Source organism: Gopherus flavomarginatus, chromosome 11 (genome assembly GCF_025201925.1).
Source record: "Gopherus flavomarginatus isolate rGopFla2 chromosome 11, rGopFla2.mat.asm, whole genome shotgun sequence".
In the NCBI taxonomy this organism is placed as follows: domain Eukaryota; kingdom Metazoa; phylum Chordata; order Testudines; family Testudinidae; genus Gopherus; species Gopherus flavomarginatus.
Window position 1 is genome coordinate 47,526,144 of NC_066627.1, and position 26,328 is coordinate 47,552,471.

Below are 26,328 nucleotides of genomic sequence, written 5' to 3' on the forward strand. Positions count from 1 at the left end.
ACGGGCTCATGCCCTTGTGGGAATGATGGTAGCTGAAACAAGTTGTGATCAAACACTGGAGAATATTTGATGAAAGTGAATTTCAAATTTGCAGCTCTAAATATTCCCAATAGCCTGGGTCTAAAGTTACAGTCACCTAGATGGGGAACAGAAACATACCTTACGACCTTCTTGTCCAATCATAAAACAGCTCAAGTTTGAATGCTAAAGGGTATGTATTAAAAATGAACTTCTGGGAAACCAGAAAAAATATGACAAATCTAAAGTCAAAATTGCTGTGCCATTTCTGTTGTAAAAGGCCTCTGGAACAATGGAAAAAAGAATGCATCTTTGCTTGGGTTGCTCTCCCCTCTGTACAACTGTCTTAAGACTCCCTGAGTGCCCCTCTCTTATGCACACCTGCCTCCCAGTTCGGTGAGGCACACAGCTGTGAGGGCTTTACTTCAGCCCACTGCACTGCAACCATTAACTCTAAACCACAGAGCTGAAGTGTCTCCTTTGCAAAGAGCAGAACCTTTAATAACCATTGCACAAAGCAATGATTGTTTTCAGTAGGGACTAGGAGCCTAGGCCCAGATTTTTGAAGGCATTTAGGCGTTGCTGCACACAGAGTTGCAATGTCTAAGTGATTTAGGAGCTTATGTCTCATTTTCAAAAGGAATTTAGGTAATTAGGAGCCTACAATGAAAACAGGCTCCTAAATGAGTTGGGCGTTGCAACACTGAGCCCAACAACGCCTAAATACCTTAAAAAATCTGGGCCCTGACCTACTTTGAAAATCCCATCAGGCAGCTATCTGCATCTTCAGGTGCCTAAACATCTTTGAAAAACTGGGTGTAATTCCTCTAGCGTGGGTCATAACGGACTCCCATCTTTTGCAGATTGGGCTCAGAAAGAAATTCATAACACAGCTGAACAGTGGATTGGAACAAAGCTCTTAGAAAATACTGGGGACTTTACCAATATCTTTAAGAAAGACCATGGGAACTAAAGTCACAAACAGAACTGGGTTTTTATTATGAAAGAACCCTGCAAATACATTATGAAATGCTGTCTGCAGCATACATTTCCTGAGGAAAGTGGATCACAGTATTCATTTTTCACAGAATAACATGTAGCCTGCTATAACTTTCAATGTGACTCTTTATTATTTAAATATTAACAGTATTCCTTCACATAAACAATTACTCAGTCATCACATAACCAACACACAAACGTGACAAAATAAATATACAACAAGAGCACAGTTCATTTTGACTTAAATATTAAATAAATAATAAATACAGAATTTTCATTTACCATTAATCAGTGCCTGAAACAATAGGAATGAAAACAAAATCCCTAAAAGTCTCTCTTCCCCTCCCATTGTCCCGACCCCTTCAAAAAACAAACCAAAAAATTATCAAAATGCCTCAGTTATAAAATATCTTTAAAAAATTCCCATTGTTAAAAGAATAAATAACAAAATATATAAAAAATAACTCAGTCGCATCAAAATTACAAGTAGGAGTTGTAGATACGTGGGTTTTTTCCTTTTCTTTCTTTCTTTCTTTCTTTCTTTTTTTGGAATTTTTTTTTATGGTCAAAAAAAGTTTTACTTTTTTATTTTTTGCTTTTCTTTTCCATGGTATGGTGTCCAGTTTAAAATCAGTATAAAATTAATAAATAAGAAAGGTTAAATAAATAGGAAAAAGTTAACGTAAGGTGTTGTGAATATAAATTACATACATCTTGCCAAAATTAAATAATTTACAGGATAATTAAACTAGCTACTTTCCCCCGTCTCTCTCTCTTCCAGGAAGTGCAATTTCTCTACTTTTAAATACTAACTGAATTGCAGTCACAAGCAAGTTGGACTCTATTTACATGTTAAGAATTGTGTTTTTAACACATCAAATTATATTTTTTTCCATTTTATTTTTGCACTTGGAATGGGTTCTAAAATAAGTGAATTCATGGGATCCGATCCTGCAAACTCTTAAGTATGTGATTCAATTTATTCACATGAGCTGCCCAATTGACTTCAGTGGGGCTACCTACCTACTCACGTGCTTAAGAACCTTATCCAATGTCCACTGGAATCAATGGGAGTCTTTCCATTATCACCCTTGAGCTTTGCATTATCCCCTAAATATCTGCAGGACTGGGCTCATAATGACACAATATTCTTCACTTTATTATTGGTGAGCAAATTCCTCTCCACCCCTCACCTCACTGGAAATGATATTGAAAGTGGGGGGCTTATGTGACATGTACTGGGGTGCTAGAGGCTTCTATCTCCCTCTTCTCTAAAGTGTTATCACTAGGCTGATAAATAATTCTGAATGATAGTTAATGCTTGTGTGAGATGAGTTTATTCAACAAGCCTTCAGGATTTGCTATTTGCTGGGACAGACCAATACTTCTCTCCCTCTCTGCTGACTCTTTTCTTACAGATTGAAAAATACCTTAATCACTGTGCTCTGCAATGCTGGCTGGTTGGATGAATGAGGTGCTAGAGATTGGTTTTGCAAAGATATTCACATAGTTGTAAGTGCACGGTGGGCTGCATGTACCAAACAGCTTACAAAAGGGTTCTTTGGAAGATCAATACCCAAATGCTCTTTTTTGTGGAATGATGCTTGCTCTGTAATCTTGCACAAAATACAGAAACCAAAACCAACCAACCAAAGCAAAACAAAACAAAAACCCACTGCCATATGTACATCTGTAAGGAATCAACCACAGTCCATGGAAGATAAGCACTTTGCTGGCCATCAGTTAGTATCTTTCATTTTTTGTTGATAATCATTTTAAACATTTCTCTGGCATTGATGTATGATATCTGCACTGGCAGTACTGCACTGCTGTAATGATGACCATAATATTGAAAAGAACCAGAACAGTCCACCAATAGACTTCCAAAAAATCATATACACTGGACCATGACACATTTAGAATTCTTCTGTATGAAATATCTGGTATTGGTCTATTCATAATAGCTATTCTCATATTTAAGACAGACAAAGGAATACTGTAGTTGCAAACTCCAAAAGCTTCCCTGAGAACCTTTTTTCCATTGCGCTTTCCACTGGAGATCCAGAACTGCTCTTCAGAAAATAAAAATAAGCTACTTTATAATACTTAAGAATTCCCCCACCCAGTGGATAGCTGAATACCTTGGGGGTGGGAGGCCCAGCAGAGGTTCAGATTTACAGGTAGCCTGCAGCTCCAGCCTCTCATTTACAGTAACCTATAACATAATTCATGTGTGAGCAGGTGAGCTGGACATATGACCATAGACAACATGAGGGTTGAAGCCAGTTATACTCTGTTCTAAAATCAGACAAAACCCTGTTCTTCTCATGTACTAACCCTTGGATTAATTCTGCTACAATGCCTTCTTTCTCATCAGTAAAATGTGGCAACTCATGAAGATGCCTTATCTCCACCAGCAACCAAGCCCTGCAACCTATTATAGTGTCTCATCGTCCGTTCTCATCTACCACTTGGTACGGGTAGAAAATCCCACTCTGCAAGAAGGTCCAAGTTAAGTAAATGACAACATGGAGTTCAGTTCAGTTCTGCTTCTTGTAAATGGCCTCTTGGTTAAATTTTGGTCCTTTTTTCATTCATTAGACAAGTTTTATAACTTGTAAACCTGAATACTCGGAGTGAAGGTTCCATCTTCTTACAGTTTGTTTGTTTATTTGCATTATCCCACGGCACTAGACTTGAATTCCCTTGACAGCCTGTTTAATGCTTTCTAGCAGGTCCCTGTTCTCAGGGTTCTGGTAACACTCCTGATTGGTGTACATGTCAGTAAGAGTATTAACATAAGCGTCAAAGTTCTGTTCACTGATTGGCTCCTGAATCCAATAAAACAAAACAAAAATATAAATTGTTAAAAAGAAAAGGAAGAAAAAAAAGCGCCTAATAATTGTGTTTAATTCTCCTGAGGTGATGCTGAGATTATCAATATTTGTTATTAATCATTATTTGTATTACAGCAGCAGTTACAGGGTCCCAAGCAAGATCAGGGCTCCATTGTGCCAGACTTAAGCACGTGGCTAACTTTATGCACTGACCACAATGGGGCTAGTAAGAGCGTAAACATTTAGGAACATGCATAAGTCTTTACAGGATTGAGGGCTAAATAGAGAAGGCAGACTAATGGTGCAGACGTGCCTAAGGGCACACAGCAGAGTCAGGATTAGAACCCAAGTTTCCCGTGTCCTTGCATCATGCTTTATCGACCCAAGCATGTTGGCAGTGCTTAATTTGTGCCAGGGCTGAGCTTTGGCACCTCTGGGCTGGGCGGTTCATAGACCCCTCCCCTCCCCAGCACCTCTGGGCCTGGCAGTTCCTAGCACACTCCAGCACCTCTGGGCCTGGCAGTTCCTAGTCCCCCCAGCACCTCTAGGCTTGTCCCATCAGTTATTAAAGTAAAAAAATTGCTTGATCCCTGGCACCTGCTTGTTTGAGCCCCAGCACCTCATTCATTACAAATTAAACACTGCATGTTGCCACACCAGTCCAGACACCACACTGATTGGCTAGCATACGAACACCCCAGATAGACACATCAGATTAAACAGAGGGAGAGAAAAAGGGGAGGAGGAGAGAGAGGGAGGAGGAAGAGCAGAAAGATGAAGAAATATTAGTAATATGAATGTGTACATTTTGTGGAAACTATTTGATTTGGAACTTGTTGAACACATTAAAAACATATTTGCTGACTGGTTTATTTCACCTTCACCTACCAAATGGCCAATTCAATGAATAGTTTTTTGCCAGGTGGGGAGCTGTGTGAATACTGCCCGAAAGTATTTGTCAAGGAGATTCTCTGCAGAAGAACAGATAGTATCCAACCAGCCCAAAATCAAATCCAAACCTTGGCGAAAAGAATACTGAAAGCAGTGATGGGAAGGCTCATTCCATAAATCATAAACTCGTTTCTATGATCATCTCACAAGTCTCTAGTATCTGCAATCAGATGACTTCCACGTCTGCCCCCCAGCTCACATACATACTGCACACCTATTTTAGACAATAATAATTAACTTCCTGGGACTAGACAGAAGGTAATTAATAGCTCTTTTTGGTTTTTCTATTTTAATGTAGTCTTTTCATTTTGCAGTAATATTATGGCAACATGCTGTGTCCTATTAGACCTTGTTAAATTAAACAAAATACATTCTCTTTAAGGATGCTATTCTTTGGCTGCTACCTATTCAAAACTGAATTGAAACTACCTGCATTATAATAGGAGCTGTAAGATCTTTCTGACGTTGAAATCAAATCCCTCCTGATCTCTGCTTGTGCTGTCTTAGTCTGAAAGGCGCTATGCGCCCTTGATAAAGTTCCTATTTTCTGATTTAGCTACTAGATGTAATGAGACAGAACAATAGATACAAAGGAAGATCAGCAGAAAGTGACAACAAAAGGAAGATAACAATATATGCTTCAGAGATACAGTATAGGTACTGATGTTATGAAAGGCTGATGTGTGAATAAAGAGATGACGATCTCTAGCTATTTCTCCTAATCTTAAATTGTATATAAACCCTATCATGAAAATGGTTTTAGTGTTGCTCATTTGATCACAGTGATTTTGATGAAACACTTTAAAAGTTCCTTACCATATGTGGAAGGCGGATATTGGCAAGACTTTGGATAAGAGCCTGGCTGAGACCTGAGAGCTCCAAGAACAGGGCTTCATTCTGCTCCTCTATAATTTTGTTTTCCTCCTCAATGTTCTTTAGGTTCTTCTCCATGGTTGATATCTGTACAGCAAAGAGTGCAGCAAAGTTATTTGCCCTCCCCGTCTCCTTCAACCTGTCACTCCATATAATACGCCCTGGGGTTGGTCAAAGATTTTCTCTGGAAACTTTTTTCCGATGGGAAGCTGGGTTTTCAGCTAAATGAATGGGTTCATGGAAGGAGTCTCTGTTTCTGGAACAGGTATGATTTTTCATCAGGAAGCTGGAAACTACTGGTTTTTTTCCTTCAGTTTTTGGCTGATTTTTTTTTGATGAAAAATCAACAATTTTATTTGGACAATTTTTCTTTCATTTTTGCCAATTTTCCTCAGGGGAAAAAAACCCCACTTCTCAAAGGGCTCGAATATATAGGCACTCTGAATTTTTGTAAGCTGCTATTGTGATTAGAAGAAATTAATCAGAGATTTGATGTTAATGACACTTCCTTCCCTTCTGTACTTACTCTGCTAAAATAAGTTACTGCAACTCATTTACATACCTAGGACATCAGTGGAAGACAATGAGGCAGGTCCTGCCCTCAGATGAGGTCACTTTGCATTGCTTTTTCACTCTGCCTGCAAGGTCAGCTGAGGATTCCCCCCTCCACTTTCCATTGACTCCAATGAGTTTTGGCTCAAGGTCTATGATTACAGAGCCTGGTAAGAGTCCACACTCACATACCTGTGACTGCAGCTTCACCATGGCAGCCTCCATCTCCGAGTTGGACTCATTCAGCTCAGTAATCTCCTTGTTTAACTGCTTAATCTCTTCATCATTCTCTAGAACTGCAGGTGGGAAAACTGCAGTGAGTCACCTGCTGCTCTGACTCACAGAGGAGGAAGAAAGCAAGGGGAAGGCACAGTTTTCTGATCAATGCGAGGCTCCTGCTCTGGGACTTTCTTTTATATATGCATTGGAGCACTGGCAATGCTTACATTCTTTCTAACACCACATCTAAAGCAAGCTCACATTTCATATGGTTTTATATGTTCCATAGCATCACGGTTAATTATGTTCATAGATCAATGGCTCCTAGGCACTGCAGTAATAATAATAATATAAATAAATGTGTAAAACCAGAACCAGATAATGGACTCTTTCATCTAGAGCGTCTCCTACTCACAGGCTCTTCAGAACTGATGTATGTTCTGCTCGGCTCTCTGCTAGTTTGAACCGTGTGTAGTCTGAATTTGTGAGGATCTTGTTTCAAGTGCTAATATGTTTTAGTTATAAACTGGGTGGAGTGTAAATTACAGCAATATTTCTAGAACTGTGTAGAATTTCCTTGGATCAGAAAGAAGGCAGTGTTCTAGTATAGTAGTAGGGCTTGATCAAATAGTAAACCAACAAACCAACCACAAAAATCCTGATTTGCAAATATTTTTGTGAGCAAAAGCCCTGAGTACGTGAGAGCATTTGAAAGATTAGCAGGAATTCATGAAAATGTCTCTGAATTCTCAAAACTTCTATGAATTTTGGCACTGATGATTTCTCATCTGAAAATTCACAATGGCAGCTCATTGTTTGTCATATTTCTTTTCTTAACTTTCAGTCATCCAGTCCGGCAGCAGCAACAGCCCCCTGTGTCTCGGACAACCAATTTCACAACATGAGCAATGATTTTCACAGCAAACAGTTTGCTAGCAGTCAGCAAGCTGAAAATTATTTGCTGATGCTCTGTGCCGTACACGAGGTCTAATGAATAAACTCTCAGAAATCAGGATGGGGTTGCCTATGATTTGCTAAGAATGGAGCTAAATTAATAACGTATATCACTCATAGTTAAGGTCCTAGTTGAATTGTGGGATGATTGTAAAAGTAGTTGCAGCTGAGTTGTGGACAAGGTATGGAAAATAGCAGAAAAGTAATAATGGACCTTTATTTATTGGGCTAATTTGGAAAAGCAGAGAAGATCTATTTGTTTAAGAAAAATTTGGTGGAACAATATAAACACTCAAGTATTATGTTATGCCTGCTAATTTTTGTTGTTGTTGTTGTTGTAAAAAGACATTTTGCTGCCACTACATTATGGTCATTAGTGTGCAGGACAGACAGCCCAAGCCCCAACTGCTATTAGTTTGGATAAATGAGGTTCTAGGGTACTAATGGAGAAAAAGGTGTATATTGCAAACCTCAAAATGTATGCAAAATTGTGGACTGTGCAAAGTAAGCTAATTAAAATCAAAATTGCAGTGGAAGCCTAATATAGCAGGATCTGCAATTTCTGCAGTATCACAAATTAAGAAGGACCTTACTCATCGTGAATACTCTCGTCAGCTCTGTTTAGCATTCAGAAATTTGTACCACATATTAGACTTGAATATCTATTTTGAAAATAAATATTATATGACAGTGACCACTGCAATCTGACACTGATCTTTACGACAACATAAAGACAAAATTGAGGCAATCTCCTGTTTCAACAATGTAAGAGCATAGGTGGAGGAAGAAATAGCAGGATAAGGGTAGATAGAGCGACCCTATTCATGGTGGTGAGCACAATCTAGCCCTAAATTGGGTGAGCATGCAAAGAAATTATGTAACTGATCAATTTGTGGGAGGGAGAAGCTGAACGAATAGTAGGGCTATCACTATACTAAGGGTATGTCTTCACTACTTGCTGGATTGGAGGGCAGTGATCGATCCAGCGGGGATCGATTTATCACATCTAGTCTAGACGCGATAAATTGACCCTCGAGTGCTCTCCTGTCGACTCCTGTACTCCAGCGCCGTGAGAGGTGCAAGCAGAGTCGATGGGGGAGCATCAGCAGTCGACTCACCGTGGTGAAGACACCACGGTAAGTCAATATAAGTACATCGGCTTCAGCTATGTTATTCACGTAGCTGAAGTTGCATAACTTAGATTGATCCCCCTCCCTACTGTAGACCAGGGCTAAGACAACAAGTTCATATGTTGATGATCAGAGGCTGATAATGATTAGAGATCGTCAAATTTTTTTGCCAATTTTGCTATTATTTGTTAAATAAATTATGCATCAAAAGCCTGACTCTGCCACCCTTATTCACGCAGGCAGTTCTACTGAGCAAACCAGGACTAACTGTGTGAGAAAGTACTACTCAAAGTGAGAGAAGGTGGCAGAAATGAGTCCCAAATAATTTTTTTGCATTTCTCTGCTGATCAATGGCTGGTCAAACAAAAACAAATAAACAAACCCTACCAAAACAAGACACTGCTCTGCACATACTTTTCCCCTTAGGGAGAAGATGACAGAACAAACAAGTGACAACTGTGGAGTCATGTTGCTTAACCACTACTGACAGGTGCTCAGATATTAGACTCATGAGCGCAGTGTAAGAGCCTATATAGAATAGAACAGAACACAGTTATTTCAATAATTAATTGATAACAATGACAAAATAGTCATTTTTTGCATGAGTCATCTGATTCTAATGATAGTACAGTACGGATACAATACACAAATAATCAGCTTATCAACACATAAGCAAGATAAAGCATCAAAGTGCAATATCCTTACCATCGCTGGTCTTGAATTTAGTGTTGAGAATTTCATCCCCTGAGAGTTTTCCTTTCTTTCCAGCAAAAGTAGCTCTTGGACACCCTGATAAACTAAAGGCAAGTAAAAATGGGTTTCATAAACTCTTAGCATCTATGGATGTTTATGTGCCCAACATGGGTTCACACTATTTGGCTGAGTTTGTGTCATGAGGCAACTTTTCTAAAAACATCCTACACTAAATGTTAGAGAGGAAATTGCATTATAAATAACACCACAATCATCCTCATCTATAAAACAAGAGCGATTTTTGTTGTGCAAAGATTAGGAAGTGCGAATCCCCTAAAGGAGTGGACATGACAGATTATGGGACAGCTCTGACTAACAAAGACATTCAAAAGTGTCAGAAATATGCCATGACATGCTAATTTAATTCAATTAAATGATCATTTTTTACAATTTGCCCAAAGTCAGATTTCATAATTTTTCACAGCACAATGGCTATTTGTTTTGCTGGAGAAAACCCCTTCCAAGTTCATGAGAAACTGGGCAAAAACTAAGACCAAAAGTGTGAACTTTTCCAGCCTATTTTGTGGCTGAAAATCTGAATATTTTTAAGCTCACCATCTCCAGAAAGGATGGAAGAAATCAAAAATACCAAGGCCACCTGACAACATTTAATTCCTTGTTGAGTGTAGTTGTGTGCATAGGATTGCTGTGCACCTAATTATTACCTTCTGTGAGTGAGAAAGCTTCCGTTGGCATGACCCGACCCATCACAGCCAGGGGTCGGACAAGTAGGCCCCTCATTCTTCAGTGACTTCCAGGAAAATGATGAGCCATTGAGTGATCCTTCTTTCTGCCGGCGGGCTGCAAGAGGACATCCTGACGCACTGCGATGAGAGGCATATTTGCCACTGATATGTCCAAGCCCAACACAGCCAGGAACTGGACACCTAACCATAGAGAATTACAAATAATTATAAGATGAAAATGGGAACAAACAGGATTTTAAAGGTGCAAACACACTTATGATAAAATTAGTGATGGGGAAAGCCAAATAAGGTTCTGAGGTACGTACTCCAAAGCCAAGATTCTCATTTAAATTGTCGTGTGCCAAGACCTTTTTCGTAAGGCATGCAATTCTACACTTGTGTGCCTTAAGAGGTCCAAAATGGTGTCCCCCATGCAGCGTGACCGCTCATATAAGGTGTGTGAGAGGTCATGTTGTGCAGAGGACACCATTTTGTTCTTCAGTGCACGATCAGGGGCCAGACAAAATCACTCCATGGGCTGCCAGCTGGACCATGTTTTTTGAATTCTGGGGCATGCAATTCTGGCACACCAATGGATCTGAACTTTATCTCAACTGGAGCGGGCAGATCTTCAGCTGCAGTAAATGGTCACAGCTCCATCACCATTTACAGCAGTCTAAACACCAAAGGAGGGTGAGGAATTGCTTAGGGTGTTCCAAACGGTGATGTTGCCTTCCCCGCCCAGCACCCCCAATAGCTGTGGTGCTTGGAGTTAACAAATCCTTGCGACGCATGGGGCAGTTACACCTGTCGGAGATACTGTTTCAGGCAACAGTGGGTGTAGCTAGGAGTAGAAATCAGGCTGGGCCTCAATTTATGGTGGATGGGCTAAGCTCATCCAGCCCCTTGGGTGTGAGGTGGGGAAGAAGCAAGAGAGACTAAACTGGCTAAAGCAGGTGCTGGCCCGCGGTACACACTGCTGTGGCCTCTTGGAGACAAACACTGGGATGAGATGCAGCCTGGGCCCCTGGAGGCCGAGGAGCTGTCCTGACACCTGCACAAGGAGAAGGGATGTGTGCTGGGAGGGTTCTGCTTGCTGTGAAGGCAGCTGTTTATTGGGATAGAGGGAGCGACCAGGCTCCAAGCTCTGCGGGGAAGGCCTCTTTGTGCACCTAAGATAAACTCCCTGGTGCGTGTGTGGGGGGAGGGGGAGAGGTTCACTGTGCAATTTCTATCCAGGCCTGGAATGGAGGGGAAGCCTGAAGGGTGGGTTGGGAGGCTGGTGACCAAGGCCTCCCCACAACAGCTCCCCAGTCCAGCCTGTGGGCTCTTGCAGACTCAAAGGAGCTTGCCACAGCATCAGGTGACCTGCAAGCCCATGTGCAGGTGGGGCCCTCATGCCGCAGGGCTCCACCTCCTCCCTGGCCCTGACGCCACTAAGCACGGGGCTCGGCCTGCCCAGAGGAACATGAGCAGGGGGTGGTTGAGAAAATGACAAGGCAGAGCTGCCAGAGCGTAGCTTTCTGAAGTGACGAAGCATTGCTCCGTCCTTGATTTCAGGTGCTGGAGCGATGCGCCAGACCGCTCTGGAAGTGCTACACTGCTGCTCAGATTTGGGTGGTCCTGGGTGCAAACTGGACACCACTGCATCCATTATGCTCCTTTCATGCTTCAGACTTTTCTTTGCAACCACAAGGGCTAAAGATGTACTTTATTGTTGTTAAATGAAAAGCTGAGATTCTGTCACAAACACTTGCCTGCAGAAGCTAGGGCCTCCCAGCTATGGGCCTATGGCCTTAATCTCACCCTGCTTAAGTTCTTTGCTGAGCTGGGGCCTAAATACTGTTGTCTTGAGGCTTTGCAGTCTTCTTGCCCTGGATCTTGATGTAGCCAAAGGCTTTCTTGTGACACAGCCTCCAGCTTTCCCAGTGCAGTCCTACTGCATAACTCAATAGCGCTGTAGAGATTTTGGCACGTGTGGCCCTCTGCATAGCAGCCAATGATAAGTCATCTTCTTACACTGGCTCCTTTTGTTGCAAAGGGTAAAGAGTAACAGGAGCAGGGGATGGGTCCAGCACAAAGCATAAATAACAGAAAGCTTTGTGGGCAGAGGGAATATATGATAAGAACTACAATGGATGGGCAGGCGAAGAAACAGTGGCCTGAGGCAGTGCAATGTGTAGATAAGAACAGAGCAGCAGCCCCCAGACAACTGTGGGCCCACAGCAGCAATTTATGATGACTGGGTGGCCATAATGCCCTGAGTGTTTGGCTACCCTGTATATAGAGGGACAGCAACGCAGCGGTCAGAATGAACATCACATCACGTACTAGTGATCATTTAACATCCGCAACTGCTTTCAGCGAGGCGTTTGGCACTCACTGAGAAATTCACACGGAAGCTCAGAAATGGGGGATATGAGGAACAACATGAGACAGGGACAGAGAGAAAGACTCATCTTTGAAGGTTCCAGTGGCTTCTCCTTCTCATGACCGTAACTTATGTTTAAACCAATTTCAGAGTTTACTTTGACTGGCTGTTCTAGGTTTTGGTTTTTGTTTTTTAAATGAGTGTTTAAATGTAAAAGCATCATAGAAAGGGCCACAGTGAGGGGGTATCTCCTTAACTACAATGGCAACACTGGCCAATGCGTCAGTTTTGCAAACACAAAATAGATGTTGAGCCAGTTTTCGTGGGGTGCAATTGTGGAAGTCAGCTGAATTTTGTCCCCACCCCTCTTTTTAATCTAGTAAACTGATTGTAGACTTTTGGCCAAATTACAGATTAATCAAGAGCACTTAAATTTGCTGTCAGAAAAGAGGTGGAAGTGTGAGGTTATTTGCTGGGTGAGCAAGTTTTTGTTATTTCGGGAGTTGACCAAGAGCGGATCACAACTGAGGAGGAGTGGCATGGGAAACTGAAGGATGGATAGGCTGGAGAGCAAATGGAGGGTACATGGATGGATGATGGAAAGTACATCTCTCAAATTTAGTTCACTACATTCTCCTTTCCTCCTCCTCTCTGTCTCCCCATAGGTGGGGAGCAGGACACAAAGATTTACATGTTTCATTCATAATAAGTTGACAGATCAGGCAGACAGAGTGCCAGGCACAGAATTTGATTAAAGATGCTGAGAGGCTAGTGTTACACACAGAGGCTCTAGAGTTTGTAAGCTAGCAGCCTGGTCATGGCTTGCATTCATGACACCAGACTAGGGTCCTCCTGAAATCTGACCCTCTTTCTCCTGTGCCACTCATCACATTTGGGACAAGGCTGGCCCGTCTTGAGGAGTGGAAGGAGTAAGACACATTGGGAGGCAGCACTGGGTTGTAGTCTGGGAAGAGAGGTACCTTGAAGGGTAAGAAAAGGAAGTAAAAAAGATTTGGTGTATATCTGTTAACTGGATAACCAAAAAATCCCTTCGGTAGAGAACATTAGCATTAATCCTTTTCAACTTTCAACAGAAGAACTAAAACCCAGGTCACAATCCTGTCCTCAAACCACACATCTTGATTACATCAATGACTCCAAAGATTGACAGTTACTCATCAAACTGGACTTTTTTACCTGTAGGTGATGGAATGATTGTGTGGACACCACGGTAACACTAAACCAACGGGCACCTGTTTTTACATAGCTACAGCAAATCATAGCTGACATTCTTGCTAGGAAATCCAGACTTCTATATCCCTTTTCCCAAAACAAGCACAGTTAAGACAATAATTGCTGACAATTCTGCTAAAGGTCAAGGCAAGGGGGTTTGAAAGTACCAGCATCATCATAATTTGTTAAAAGTTACTTTTGTGTTGTGGAAACACAAACATTTCCATGGAATCAGTCACTCGTTTAGATCTTCATCATGCAGCCTGACCACTCTGGTACAAAGGTGTGATTTTCGGATTGGGGCCTCGTTGTTTTATTCTGACACTCAGAGTTAAAAAGCTAAGGGGATACATTAAAAAGATGTATAAAAGTAATAATAGCTATTGTTTCTAGATTGTGACCCTGTGGCATGTCTGCAGGCCATGTTTCAGCAAATGTTTAAGGCTGGCTATGAAGTTCTGGAGGTCGGGATTTATAATGAAGGTGCAGACACAACTTACAGTAGTAGCCATATGGAAAAGTGCCACCATACAAAGGAATCTCTCCCCCGCGCTCCAAACTCACTGGCTAATGGCATGCTAAGTAAATTCAGCAGTCATTCAATGAAACCTGGTGCATCTGTTAAGGTTTCTGCTGTGGTTTAGCATCTTTAAACAAATGCAATCAATTATAAATACAGTTAAAAGTTTATTACTCAAGGGAGAATGATATATATATATATATATAAAGTAGGTATGAAATGGCAGAGCTAACCCCCTCATCCTCTTTGGGAAAGTAATTAGGGATTTCAAGCATTCCTATCAAAATATTCACTGAGCTGTTCCTGGAAATCACAACCTACGTTTCACCAACGAAATGATTACCCTTATTATTTTTATATTGTATAAAAAGAAATTGACAGCAGAGGAGGGAGCTATACACCCAGTTTTTTCCAAGATAATTTGAAAAACGCTGATCTCGATTTTAATCATCTGCAAATGCAGCACAATTCACTTATAATATCCCTGCCAGCAGGAGCCTTGCTAAATTCATAACAGCATTGCTTTTATATGATCACAAGCAAATTACTGAATCCCCAGGAGTAAAAGGGGTGGGGGCGCAGAGAAGAAAGAAAAGAAAGAAAGACAGACCCCTCCACCATTAGAATGCAGCCTCTATGGCCTAACCGTTACATATTTTACACTGTTAATTTAAATGTTCATTACACTTTTATTGTAAAAAATAAACCAGAGCCTTATTGTGCAAAACAGCTGGCTTGGACTTTAATTTTTTTTATTTAACTGAAGTGTTAGTAATGGCTGATCAATTAGACAGCCATTCTCTGTGGGGTTTTTTAATGCCGGGTAGGCTGAAGGTTGAGGTGATCTGTTCAATCACATCTGCAGTAAATTACTTGAAGGATGAGCAACAAAACAACAGGGACTAAATTACTTTCTCCTCGGTGGCAATGTGCAAAACTCGGATCAGTTCCAAGTGCCTTTTGGTACCCAGATGGAGTAATGGAATTACAGTTAAGCCTCTTTAATGCAAACCTGCTGGGACCTTCACCAGAGCGTACCTTGTTATAGAAGACAAAATGCTAACTTCCCAAGGACTAGGGTATCTCAGCAACTAAGGGATCATTTACTCATATTGTTGTTTTGCCCCCAAGTCATCTCCGATGGGCTCCCTCTATTCTGATTGCCATTTCCACGTGTTAAGAACTGAGGGACGGACAGATATTGAAGCCCATACAGTGGCATAAGGGGGAATCTCATTTCCCTTTACAGCCTGGCATGGCCTTCCTGGGCCCTGGGTCTGCAAGCCTGATACTCCCCTGGCCGAGTAGGGGAGGGGCATGGAGTGGATGGTGCTTAGCTCTGTTCTCCAACAACATGCTGCTAGCAGAGGAGGTGTGGGGCAGTGATCTGAACTATTCTCCTCCTGGAGCAATGGGGTATCGGGGGGAGAGAAGTCTCGGGGTGCTCCTAGGGCAGTGCACAAATGTGCTACCTTTACACAGGAGGGCATATTTGCAAATGCAGATTTGCTGCTCGGATTGCAGGCTGAGGGTTATGTCAGTCTAGGGAGGAGGGTCCTGAGTGTTCCCCCATTACCCCATTTGGGTGCAATGTTTTATCCAGCATGTATGGCTGGGAGTCAGAAAATCCCAGCTCTTTCACTTAAGTCCCTTAACTCCCCTGCCTCAGTTTCCTTTTCCGTAAAAGTGGGGTGAAATTCTTACTCTCTTATGCCACAGGGCTTTTGGGATGGTCATTAGAAAAACTTTGTAAAGCACTTTGAATATAAAGGGCCAGATCCTTGGGCCAGGTGGGGCTACTCTGTGCTGTTTCCAGCACTGCAATGCACCTTAAAGCTGGCAGATCTGGTTCCCTGTGGCTCCCGCTGCATGGGGGGAATATGCAGGCAGCATAAGGCCAGCATAACAACTCCTATGCCACACCCCTCCACTGGGAACTGGAGCAACGCACGGAGTGTGACCATGGAGTGTGACCATGGTGCCCTTTTGCCTCACTGAACTGCTGCTGAAATGGCCCCTGGAGGCCACTGACAGCTGGAATAAATCAGGCTGCTGGCTCCATGATTTTGGATAGCACAAAGCCCCTTTTTTCCCCATGGCTGCACTGAGCATCTCTTACTTACAACTGAGGATCTAACCTGTAAAGTGCTAGATGAGAGACCTGGTCGAAAAATGTTTATGGAAGAGCTTTCCATCAAAAAGTGCAGCTTTGTCAAAATTGAAACGTTTCCATTTCAATAAAACTTGCGAAGGAGAAAAACCAAACTGAATCATTTTCAACCTTCTTGTGTTGTTAACATCAAAATAGTTCTTCCTTGGAGTGGCATAACATTTTGTTTCAACTTTATCATTTTGATTTATTTAGTCTTTTATAGTATATTAAAATATTAATTTTAATATTGTATATAGTATGTTTTATAAAGAGACAGAACATATTATACTTAATATTTTCTTATAAAATAAAAGTCTAAGCGAAATGAACCAACACAATAAAATCTGAACAAGAAGTTTCAACATTATTGAAAGGACACGTTTTTGACTTTATCTGAACAGAATGATTCAAACATATCAAAACAAAATGTTTCAATGATCCTGAACGGAATTTCTTTGAAATTTTCATTTTGTGGAATAGGTTAAAATTTCAGCTTTTTGTTCAGAATTGGAACCATTTTTTTCCAAAATGTCAAAATTCTGGTTTCCAAGCAGCTCTACTATATAAGTTATTTTAGCTGCCATCATAGAGTGTGGTATGTGTTTGCACGTGTATGTGCACACATGCAGAATATCCGCAAAATGATGCAATGGTCCAACCAAGGACCTCTTTCTCCTTTTTACTGATGTGTGATCTATTCTGTATATATATTTGTGGGTGTATGTAAGTTTCATATACATAGATTGGAGCTTGCCATGAATCCTTTATACTGTGCTTCCTGTGCATACTTTGCCCACAGTTCTGCCTTCATTTGAATTTCCTGTGTCTTCCCTCATGAAGCATCAGTCCTATTTTAGATCTCAGGGGACAAACTCAGAGAAGTAAACATTTAAACAGAATGGCACACACGGCATAGCTGATTGCCAGTTGTGCTTACAGGGCCAAAATTGAGACAGTCAGCACTTTGCCAGTGCTGTCTTTCGATTTTCACTCCCCTCTCTGTGCCTTTGGTTAATGGAATCAGATTATGGATTTTTTTTCCCTTAGCAATTTAGAACATTTATGTCAAAAAAGGATTTTTCTGAAGATTTTAGAATAGGTTGCTTAATTTTTAATAAACTCCTGCTAATTATCACACAGCTCATTTAACCAAATACTTCTCTTCCTGTGGGTTGAAGACTAAAAACAGGGCAGATGGCTCAAATATTATCTAGTTTTTAAACATCCTTTCTATCAGTTATTGCATCTCTATTTACCGTGGACACCCATCGGTGAGTAGCAATATGTCATTTTGCCTGTTCACGGTAGAATGTTGCACAGCACTTTAGGTACATTACACATCCACGTGTTTGCACCTGCAGCTGAAAAGGGAGCATAAATTGCTAATTTATCAACCTGATTGAGGGCAGAAATTGGAAATATAGAGGCACAAATACTCAGATTTACTCACCTGCAATGCATGTTGCAAGGACAAACTTTACACCCACAAAAACACAAGCCAGAACTCAGGCCAACAGAAAATATGCCCATTTTGGGTTCTTCCATTTAGAGTTGAACAAATCGTTTTGGCTAAAATACGGTATTACCAATGCCATAAATTCAAAAATCATGAGTCAGGCCCCTCCAAACCATAAGATTATCTTAAAAATAATGAGTTTTTTTAATAGAAAAAAAATGGGGTGCTTTTAATTTGCCTTCCAGTTTTTGAGATCTTAGGGTATACTTGGATTATGTTTTCTAACTTTTCTGCAACCACAATGGATAGAAACTTACTTCTACATAACTGAAAACCAAGATTGTCTCATAATCAAATAAATCTAGGATTTGAGTCGTAAGAAAGCACCCTCCAAATGTCACGAGCACAGTGATAAAATCAAGAGAGTTGGCAACACAGAATTTTCCAAAAACCTGTTTGGAGGTTTGAAATGTGTTTGCTCATTATTATTTTCACTTGCCTCTGCACTTCCTGCTTCCCGCAAAAGGGTTGCGGAATTTTGAAACAGCTGTTTTTTGTGGTCATTCTGGTACAAAGATGTAAGATTTGTCTGTTAAGGTATCTGACTCTGGTCACGTGTCAGAGGTCTAACCTTCTGTAACTCATGTTAGGTGACAGAGGCTAAAAAATAAATTTCAGTTACTTACCACTACTCCTTTGTGTCACACATTTATTACAAACTAGTACAAGGTACTTCACAGTCAATGAGATTCTCCACAGTTACCTAAGGGATTTAGAATCTCCATTCCTCAACCCCCTACATGCTTTGAAAATTTCAGCCAGAGACTCTAGGGCAGTGGTTCTCAATTTGCAGCCCGCAGGCCACTTGCAGCCCAATCAGCACACACCTGCAGCCCACGTGACATCCTCAGGTCCATACAGATAGTATATATATTGTGTGGATGTAGCCCACATAACACAGAATGCTGCATATGCGGCCCATAATGGTAAATAGACTGAGAACCACTGCTCTAGGGCTAATTGTAAGTGCAGGGACTGGGGGTGGGAGGGGCAGAGCACTTCTTTGAGCATCCATTAACAGCATGAAATAGTCAAACTAATTAAGCCCTGCTCAGTGTTGTCATGGACCCAATCCTCTGAGGTGCTGTATGCCCTCAATTCCCACTGGCATTAATGGGAGTTGAGGGAACTCAGCATCACCTGTGGACTGCTCTTTGCCAGGATGGAAGCCTGGAACACTTACACAGAAACTCTGGTCAGTTATAAGAACAGCAATTTCTTTATGAAGTATTAAAAAGAAAAGGTGACAGGAAATTAATAAATTGAGCTGGTGAAAAAATTTCTACATTTCAAATCTGGAAAATAAGTGGGGAAAAATTAACCACAAATTCTCCCTCCTCCCCCATTTTTTTTTTTTGGCCAGCTCTAGGACTAGTCAAAATTCTTCAAATTTCAAAAGTCTTTTGGATTGTGGGGAAGAATACACAGGAAAAAATGGAAAATATTTTACAATTTCTACCTCCCTCCCCAATTACCACTTCAAATTAAGGTCCTGAGCCTGCAAAGGTTTATGCATATGCTTAACATTAGGCACAGTGAGAATTCCCATTGACATCAATGGACGGTGTAAAGTTACACATGTGTGTAAATCTGTGTAATGCTGCATGAGTTATTGAAATTGATCAGTTTCCAAATCCTGAAAGGATCTACTCAGGAACTTCCTCAGGACTTACTTCATCAGCTCCGGGTCTTCTTTGTCATCTTTCGTGGGGGTTATCTTGATGCCACTTTTCTTGGCACGGGGGCAGCCTGACAGACTATGTTTAAAAAGAGAAGAAAGGCCCGTCTCATTGGCAGAATTACCGCTTCTAATATTCCCCTGCCTCACTCATCTTTCCCTTGAATTTACTGTAGAGTTTTGATCTCGCTCATTTCAGAGCCTCACATCATGAGGAGAAGTGAGGAGGAAAAAAAAGAGCACATTTTGAGGGAGACGGATAGTAATTAACGGCGTCTAGATAAGAAGATATCTGCTAACAGACTGCAATGTTTAATGGAATTGTTGAAACAGAAGGCTTAGTTCTCTTCTATTAATGTTCTAAAGTCATAATAGAAGTCATAAATAGGCAGTGTTATTAACAGGAACATTGCATCAGCTAAAATCTGACCCTTTGTCTTTTATTCTGCTGAAGAGAGCTTCTAATCAAATGCTGGAAACATCAAAAAAAAAAGTCAGATTAAAGAGACGAAAATAGGCTTCAGTTGTCAGTAACATTAATGTTTTATTCAGAACTTTACAACTCTGCCCACTGCAGAGTAAAAAAATAAAAAGAGGCCATGGAACAAAATAATTTCAGTGAAGACCTTACCTCCTATGTGATGCATAATTTCCTGTTATGTGACCAGAACCATCACATCCAGGAGTTGGGCACCTGAGGAACAATGGGAAGCAATGATTAGCAAGGGCTTGGCAGATTGACTGAATGAAACATTAGGATAGTTCACTTTAAAGGAGGAGTATCAAACTGGATGCATCTCTTTTTCCTTCCCTCCAGCTTCCCCAAAATAGTTTGTAATAATACACAACCCACATTGTTAACACCACAAATCCAAATGGAAACCATTTGAAAACTGGTAGATAGCACCGTACAATTTAAACAAAAATTAAACGAAAGGCTCAGGCCTATTTGATGACTAGGTCTGGTAAGTGGAGCCCAAAACAACAGAAGGCCTGTCTCTTTAGATGTGGGAACAGAATCCAGGTATCAACTGAGTTAGGGGCAGGAGGACTCTCTCACACACACACACACACACACACACACACACACACACACAAAATTAACAGGGCTCGGGATGCAGGTCGCAGGGTGAAAAAAGGGAATCAGAAGCAGGCAGAGAACCTTGGACAATGCCCATTGTTCCAAGAAAGAACCTGAGAAATCAGGGGATACCAAGCAGAGTAACTGTACTCAGGTCTGTGCATGTACAAGGGACTAGAAAAAAGTCGTATAGCCACACAGAACCTCTCCATCGAGCTTCCCTCCTCCTGGATTGATGGATGGCGAGGCTGATGAGAAGATCTCGGCTCAGGCCTACATGAATTTATGGAGGGTGACCCTAAATACACCAGGACAAAAGGCCCGCTCCTTCAGCCCAGAAAACAACTGATTCCATGGGACAACAAATGATGCAAGGTTCAAAACAAGGGTATTGGACAGGGACTCTAAGCAGAGAGCCCCAAACAGTGCCCACTGGTTGGTGAAGGAGTCCAAGGAACCAGTGGATGCCACCCAGAGGACACAAAAAGATGAGGGAATGGAAGAAGGGCCCCATAGTCACAGAAAACCTCCCTGCTAAGTTCCCTTACTCGTGGATTGGTAGATGACCATCTTGGCCAGTGCCAGGAGGAGGCTGATGAGGAGGTCTCAGCTCATGACTGACAACTCTGGAGACTGAAGTTCACACACAGAACAGGTAAAGTGAGGGCTGCAAGAGTGCAAGTTCCCTCTGCTGTAATCTAATTGCCATTTTTATGTATGTATTTTCATTTATATGCACTCATCACCATGGTAACTGAGCACTTCACAATGCCAGTGGATTTAGCTTCACCGTGTCACCATGAGGCAGGGAAATATTATTATCCTCATTCTACAAATGGGGAACCAAGGCACAGAGAAGTCAAGCGATGTGCTTACGGTTACTCTCTGGAAGAGCCAGGAACCCAGATCTCCTAAATCCCCAGCCCGCAAATTAACCACGAGACCATTTGATTGTGACTGTGCCTTATCACTGGTCTGACGGTGCCTTATCTAGAGGTGAAAGGCTAGTTCAGTCTCCATGCTCATTCAGTCCTTTTCCTTTCTGGAAATGCTACCAATCAGGGTCCTAGCTGCTTTCATCTATGGAACTGTTCTCACTAAGAGCTGGCACTTAGACCACCGCGGCTTAGGCTACACTGGAGAGCTCACAGTGTCACAGCTGCACCGCTGTAGCGCTGCTAATGCAGATGGTGTAAGCTGACAGGAGAAAGCTCTCCAGTCGACTTGATTAATCCAGCTACCGCTGCTCATTGGGGGTATGCTGGTAGAACACAGCGCTGTCCACACTGGTGCTTAGATCGCCATAACTTACGTTGCTCGGGGGGTGGCTTATTCACACCCTTGAGTGACTTCAGCTATACTGACCTAAGCTGTAGTCCAAGTCACTTCACATGGGGCGTCATGAGTTTTTTATTATTTTTTTTAACATTGCAATACTGCAAATTCTTCCTATACCAGCTATAAAGAAATTATTGGCTGTACATGTATGCTCAGCTTTAGCCAGCTGTGCCTCATCTGAAGGTACAGCATCCAACATTCAAAAACATAAATGAAATTAAGGCATGAAAGGAAAATAAGAAGAGCACATCAATGCAGCTCATTCCCCAACCTTTCTATGATCATTTAAAATGGCAGGAAAGCTGGGTTTGGCTTAAACTGTTACCAAGCAAGAGATAAATAAGCAAGTCAAACAGTGAGTAATTAGGGCCATGGAAGCAGTGAAAAAAATGTTGGAATATGAATTGTGATGAGCAGAACACTCTGCTGCGAATGTTGTAGGTAATGCGGCAGAAATAAAAGTTGTCATGGGGACACACAAAAGACGTGAGTAGCTCTAGCAGAGGAAGTGAATTACCTGCATGCCAGCCTGCAAATTAGCTAACAAAAGTTTTGAGTCAAGTTTCAACATCTGAATGAGAACTCACTGGGGATATGTGAAACGAATTGGAGGTTTGCCATTCATTTCAATGGGAGTTTGAATACCAGAGAGAGAGAGAGAGAGAGAGAGAGAGAGAGGACTCCTTTCTGAAGATCCAGTCTCCTACACTTCAGCTTGTCTACACTAGAGAACACAGTCATTGGTGGCTAATTACAGGGGTAGACCCTACTCCTAGTGTAGACAAGCAGAGTGCTGTAAGCCAGAATTTACACTAATGCAGCTCTCCCTGCCTAGCTGCCAGGGTAGGTTGCACCACTACAAACTACTGCTTATAGTGGCTTTGCCTGTCTACACTAGAGATGCACCAGTTCAGGTTACCCAGGTGGCTGTGGTTGGGTCAGATCTCCAGGGTAGACAAACCCTTAGACTGTGAACCCTTCATCTTACCGTTTACTCTGATAGGATATGTTCTTAGTCCCTTCCTTTTAAGGCATAAGGGCCTGATCCTGTGTGACTGAACCCCATGGGAGTTTTGCCACTGGCTTCACTGGGAGTAGAATTCACCCCTAAATGCCCAGCTATTTAAATATCTCCAAAATGTACCCATAAAATAATGTTCAAACTTGTATCATGAATGTGGCTCCTGAGCCCATTCTATTCTGAACACAGCGACATAGTCACATCCCACACAGTCAACAATTTAGTTTTTGCCTACTACCGTGTTGTACATCTCTGGCTTACTGCCAATACATTTGGGTGTCAGCGTGGAATCTACCATGATTAAAACTGCATGATCCTAAGATAAATATTGGGAATGCCTTTTTTTCAAATATCTTTTCTATAGGTGTCCAGACCAACTAAAGCTGAGATTTTGAAAGCTGCCTAAGCATTTGGACTAGAGCTGGTTGGAAAATAAAAAAAACTTTGTGTGAAAATTTTATCCCTGTTTTGTCAGAACATTTCATCTTTTTCAACCAGCTGTGATTTGGGATTGGAATGTCCAAATCCTTTGGACAACTTTCAAACTACAGGCCTGGGAGACAACAGGGCACCAGGATTTTATGCATTTTAAAATCTGAAAGTAGAGCTATTTCTTTGTAGTTCTAGGATTGTTTTAGATACATATCACTGACATCTAATTCCGTCTTGCCTCTCAGTGCCTTTAAAGAGGTGAAAAGAATTATCTGCTTTTTATTTTTAATTATCTTCAAAGAAATCATCCCTGACAGATACCTTGTATTGGATGTTTTGGCCTGCAGCTAATTTTTTATATCTGAGAGATTAACCTCTGAATTTATAATGCTGCTGACACAGGCTTATCTACAATTGTGAAAAAGGTTACACTATAATATCAGTAATATCTTTGGAATCTATTTTCCCCTTTATAAATGTGCTAGATTTGGAGATTTAGTGCAAGCCAGGATTTCTCTGGTTTGTATCACAGGCTGGTGTTAGCACCAGACCATTAATGTGTTCAGGTGAAAAATGTCAATTTGGGGTATCCCTTGACCAACAAATTTTCTGAATAAATTACAGTTTCAGATACACCCGCAGCCAATACCTTTTTGCTGATCCACAGCAAACATGGTCAATGTTCTTAATAAAATTTAATGTTTCTTAGCAGTGGTGAAATAATTCAGTGGTCATTCTTTTGGCCACTATATAAAGCATGGAGGAATCTTGCTTAAATAAAGATATCTTAAAAATATTATCTGTATTGTACTTAGCACTGACCATATAGATACTGTGCTTTCCACTTCCATAACAGAGTATTAACATTAACTAATTCAACCTCCCAATACTTCTATGAGGTAGATAGTCATTTCACCCTCCATTTATATGGGTATTTTTCATTTCCAGAACTACCCAAAACTAAAGGGAAATATCAGAGGCAAATGTCAAGAGACAAAAACATATGTAAACAAAACAAATGAAAAAACACCACAAACACCACCCTTTCAAATCTCAGAAAAGGTTTGATTTCATTCAGTGTTTCAGCTCAGTTCTTATTTTATCCAAACTACTTTTACCCATCCCTACCTTGTGAAGGAAAAAACCAATTCCATGAGGAAACACATTTCAGATTCAGGATTCTAAGGTGGTATTGCTATAAAGGGTAGTATTAGAATATGGCGGGGGGTGAGGGGTTGTTGTTGTTAGAGGGTGGAATAGATTTTAATACCATGCTAGTAAAGCAGCTACAGCTGTGCATACCTAACATCCCTAATTAGGTAGGAGAGTCGCTAGGTTTTTGAATAAAATATTTACCATTTTCCCCTCCTGTCCCTCCATTAAGCATTCCTGGCCCAAAGTATTTCAGTGCAGTTAAAAGCCATGCCCCTATTTTTAACTTGGCACTTCTGGAAGAGGCCCCAAAAGCTGTACAGACATGAGGAAAAATGCAAAGAGAAAGGAATTACACCAGTCTGACTATGGAAGAATCCCCCGTGTTGTAATAAAACTTTTATTTTTAACATGACATAGGGCCACATTTTTAACACATAAGCCTCAAGGACCACCTATAAAACTGTATTTTCAAGGGGTTGTAGTATTTGTGGATACAATGGCTGCTAATATGCAATTGACCAATTTACATTTGCTCATATGACACATTTGTTGCACATGCTCACATAAACTCAGTTTTGTTGTTGTTTGTGCAGCCACATGTTGGGCAGCCATGTTTGGAAATTCGATACTGTAGGATCAGAAGTGAGGGGAAAAGTGATTGTGAAGAGCCTGATAATTCTGGGTCAATAATACATTCACCCAAAGACACATCTGAGTATCTGTTAAGCCTCTCAATATTTCTTAACTAGAGGTATTTAAACAGGTAAGCATTAATACATAGCTGACCAGATGTTAAAGAAGGCACAACATGCATTAGGATGGGGAGGGAGAGAAGTAGGTTATGCCTCAGAAGGACTAAGGAGCTTTCCAGTAATTATATAAATTAGACTTCTGTTTCATCCAAGGGGAGGCTCACAATTTAGACATGTCCTAGAATAAGGCTGAATTGCAAATTTGGTTGGAAAATAGGTTTTTGAACATTTCAGTTAGTTGAAAACCCAATTTTCCATAGAAAAACAGTTTAAATGCAAAAATTTCAATCAGCCCTACTAAATTATCTATTGGGAGGTAGTGTATAGATAGGAGATCTGGGTTTGATTCTCCACTCTGCCGCTCACCGTCTATGTGACCTTTGAAAATTTAAGTAATTTGCCCATTCTTCTGTTTCCCCTCCTATCCTCTCTGTCTTGCCTATTTAGATGATGAGCTCTGCTGGGCAGAGAAAGCCTTTTGCTATGGGCCTGCGCAAAGCCTAGCACAAAGAGACCTCACTCTCAGCCGAGACATCTGTATGCTACTGTAATACAAATTCAATTAACAATAATCATTATAATATCCACATAAAGCTTTGCTGAATCCGAAGTGAAAATCAACCAACAAGAAAACAAATGGCACAGACTGGCTCCATCTAATATATATAGACTAATGATTCACAATGCTTTGTTTTCCAGGTTTTTTGGAGGGATATTAAGTATCCTGCCACACCTTTGAAAACAAAAATCTAGAGGTTTGGCCTGAATTTTCGTTAGGGGAGAGAAGTTATGACAAAATCTGACAAACTCTCCTATAAGCCTTAGGACCCTTATTAAAGATTCTGAGCCAGAATCTCAGCTTGGCTAACTCAGTGTAGCTCCATGAAGGTTAATAAGGATTTGGGAGGTGTGAAACCGTTGGTAGAGTAGAGTTGCATGCAGGTTTCAAATATGGATTCCTTGATCCAGGATCATATACAAAAACAGTGCAAATCTGAACTCCAATTAAATGCTTTGGGCCAGTTAATTGACCTTGCTAGAACTGTACCTATTTGCATCAGCTGAGAATCTGGCCCTCTGAATGATGGTGCTTCTGCTCTCTCTCTC

General features: G+C 41.1%; 1 protein-coding gene across 6 annotated transcripts in view; it reads right to left on the minus strand.

Annotated features, from left to right (window-relative positions):
- Positions 1-1,175: 1,175 nt before the first annotated feature.
- The window catches only part of MYT1 (myelin transcription factor 1), a 111,561-nt gene continuing 86,408 nt past the window's right edge, over positions 1,176-26,328 (minus strand). For 5 of the 6 annotated variants that reach the window (XM_050918715.1, XM_050918718.1, XM_050918716.1 and 2 more), the window contains 7 exons: positions 20,074-20,136; positions 19,438-19,521; positions 9,952-10,173; positions 9,239-9,330; positions 6,423-6,526; positions 5,622-5,765; positions 1,176-3,848 (listed from right to left, as the gene is read on the minus strand). In XM_050918715.1, the coding sequence (XP_050774672.1) occupies positions 3,708-3,848; positions 5,622-5,765; positions 6,423-6,526; positions 9,239-9,330; positions 9,952-10,173; positions 19,438-19,521; positions 20,074-20,136 (850 nt within the window). In that variant the 3' untranslated portion in view covers positions 1,176-3,707. Of the gene's footprint in view, positions 3,849-5,621; positions 5,766-6,422; positions 6,527-9,238; positions 9,331-9,947; positions 10,174-19,437; positions 19,522-20,073; positions 20,137-26,328 lie in introns of those variants that run through there. The other variant, XM_050918719.1, reaches the window with a different exon arrangement.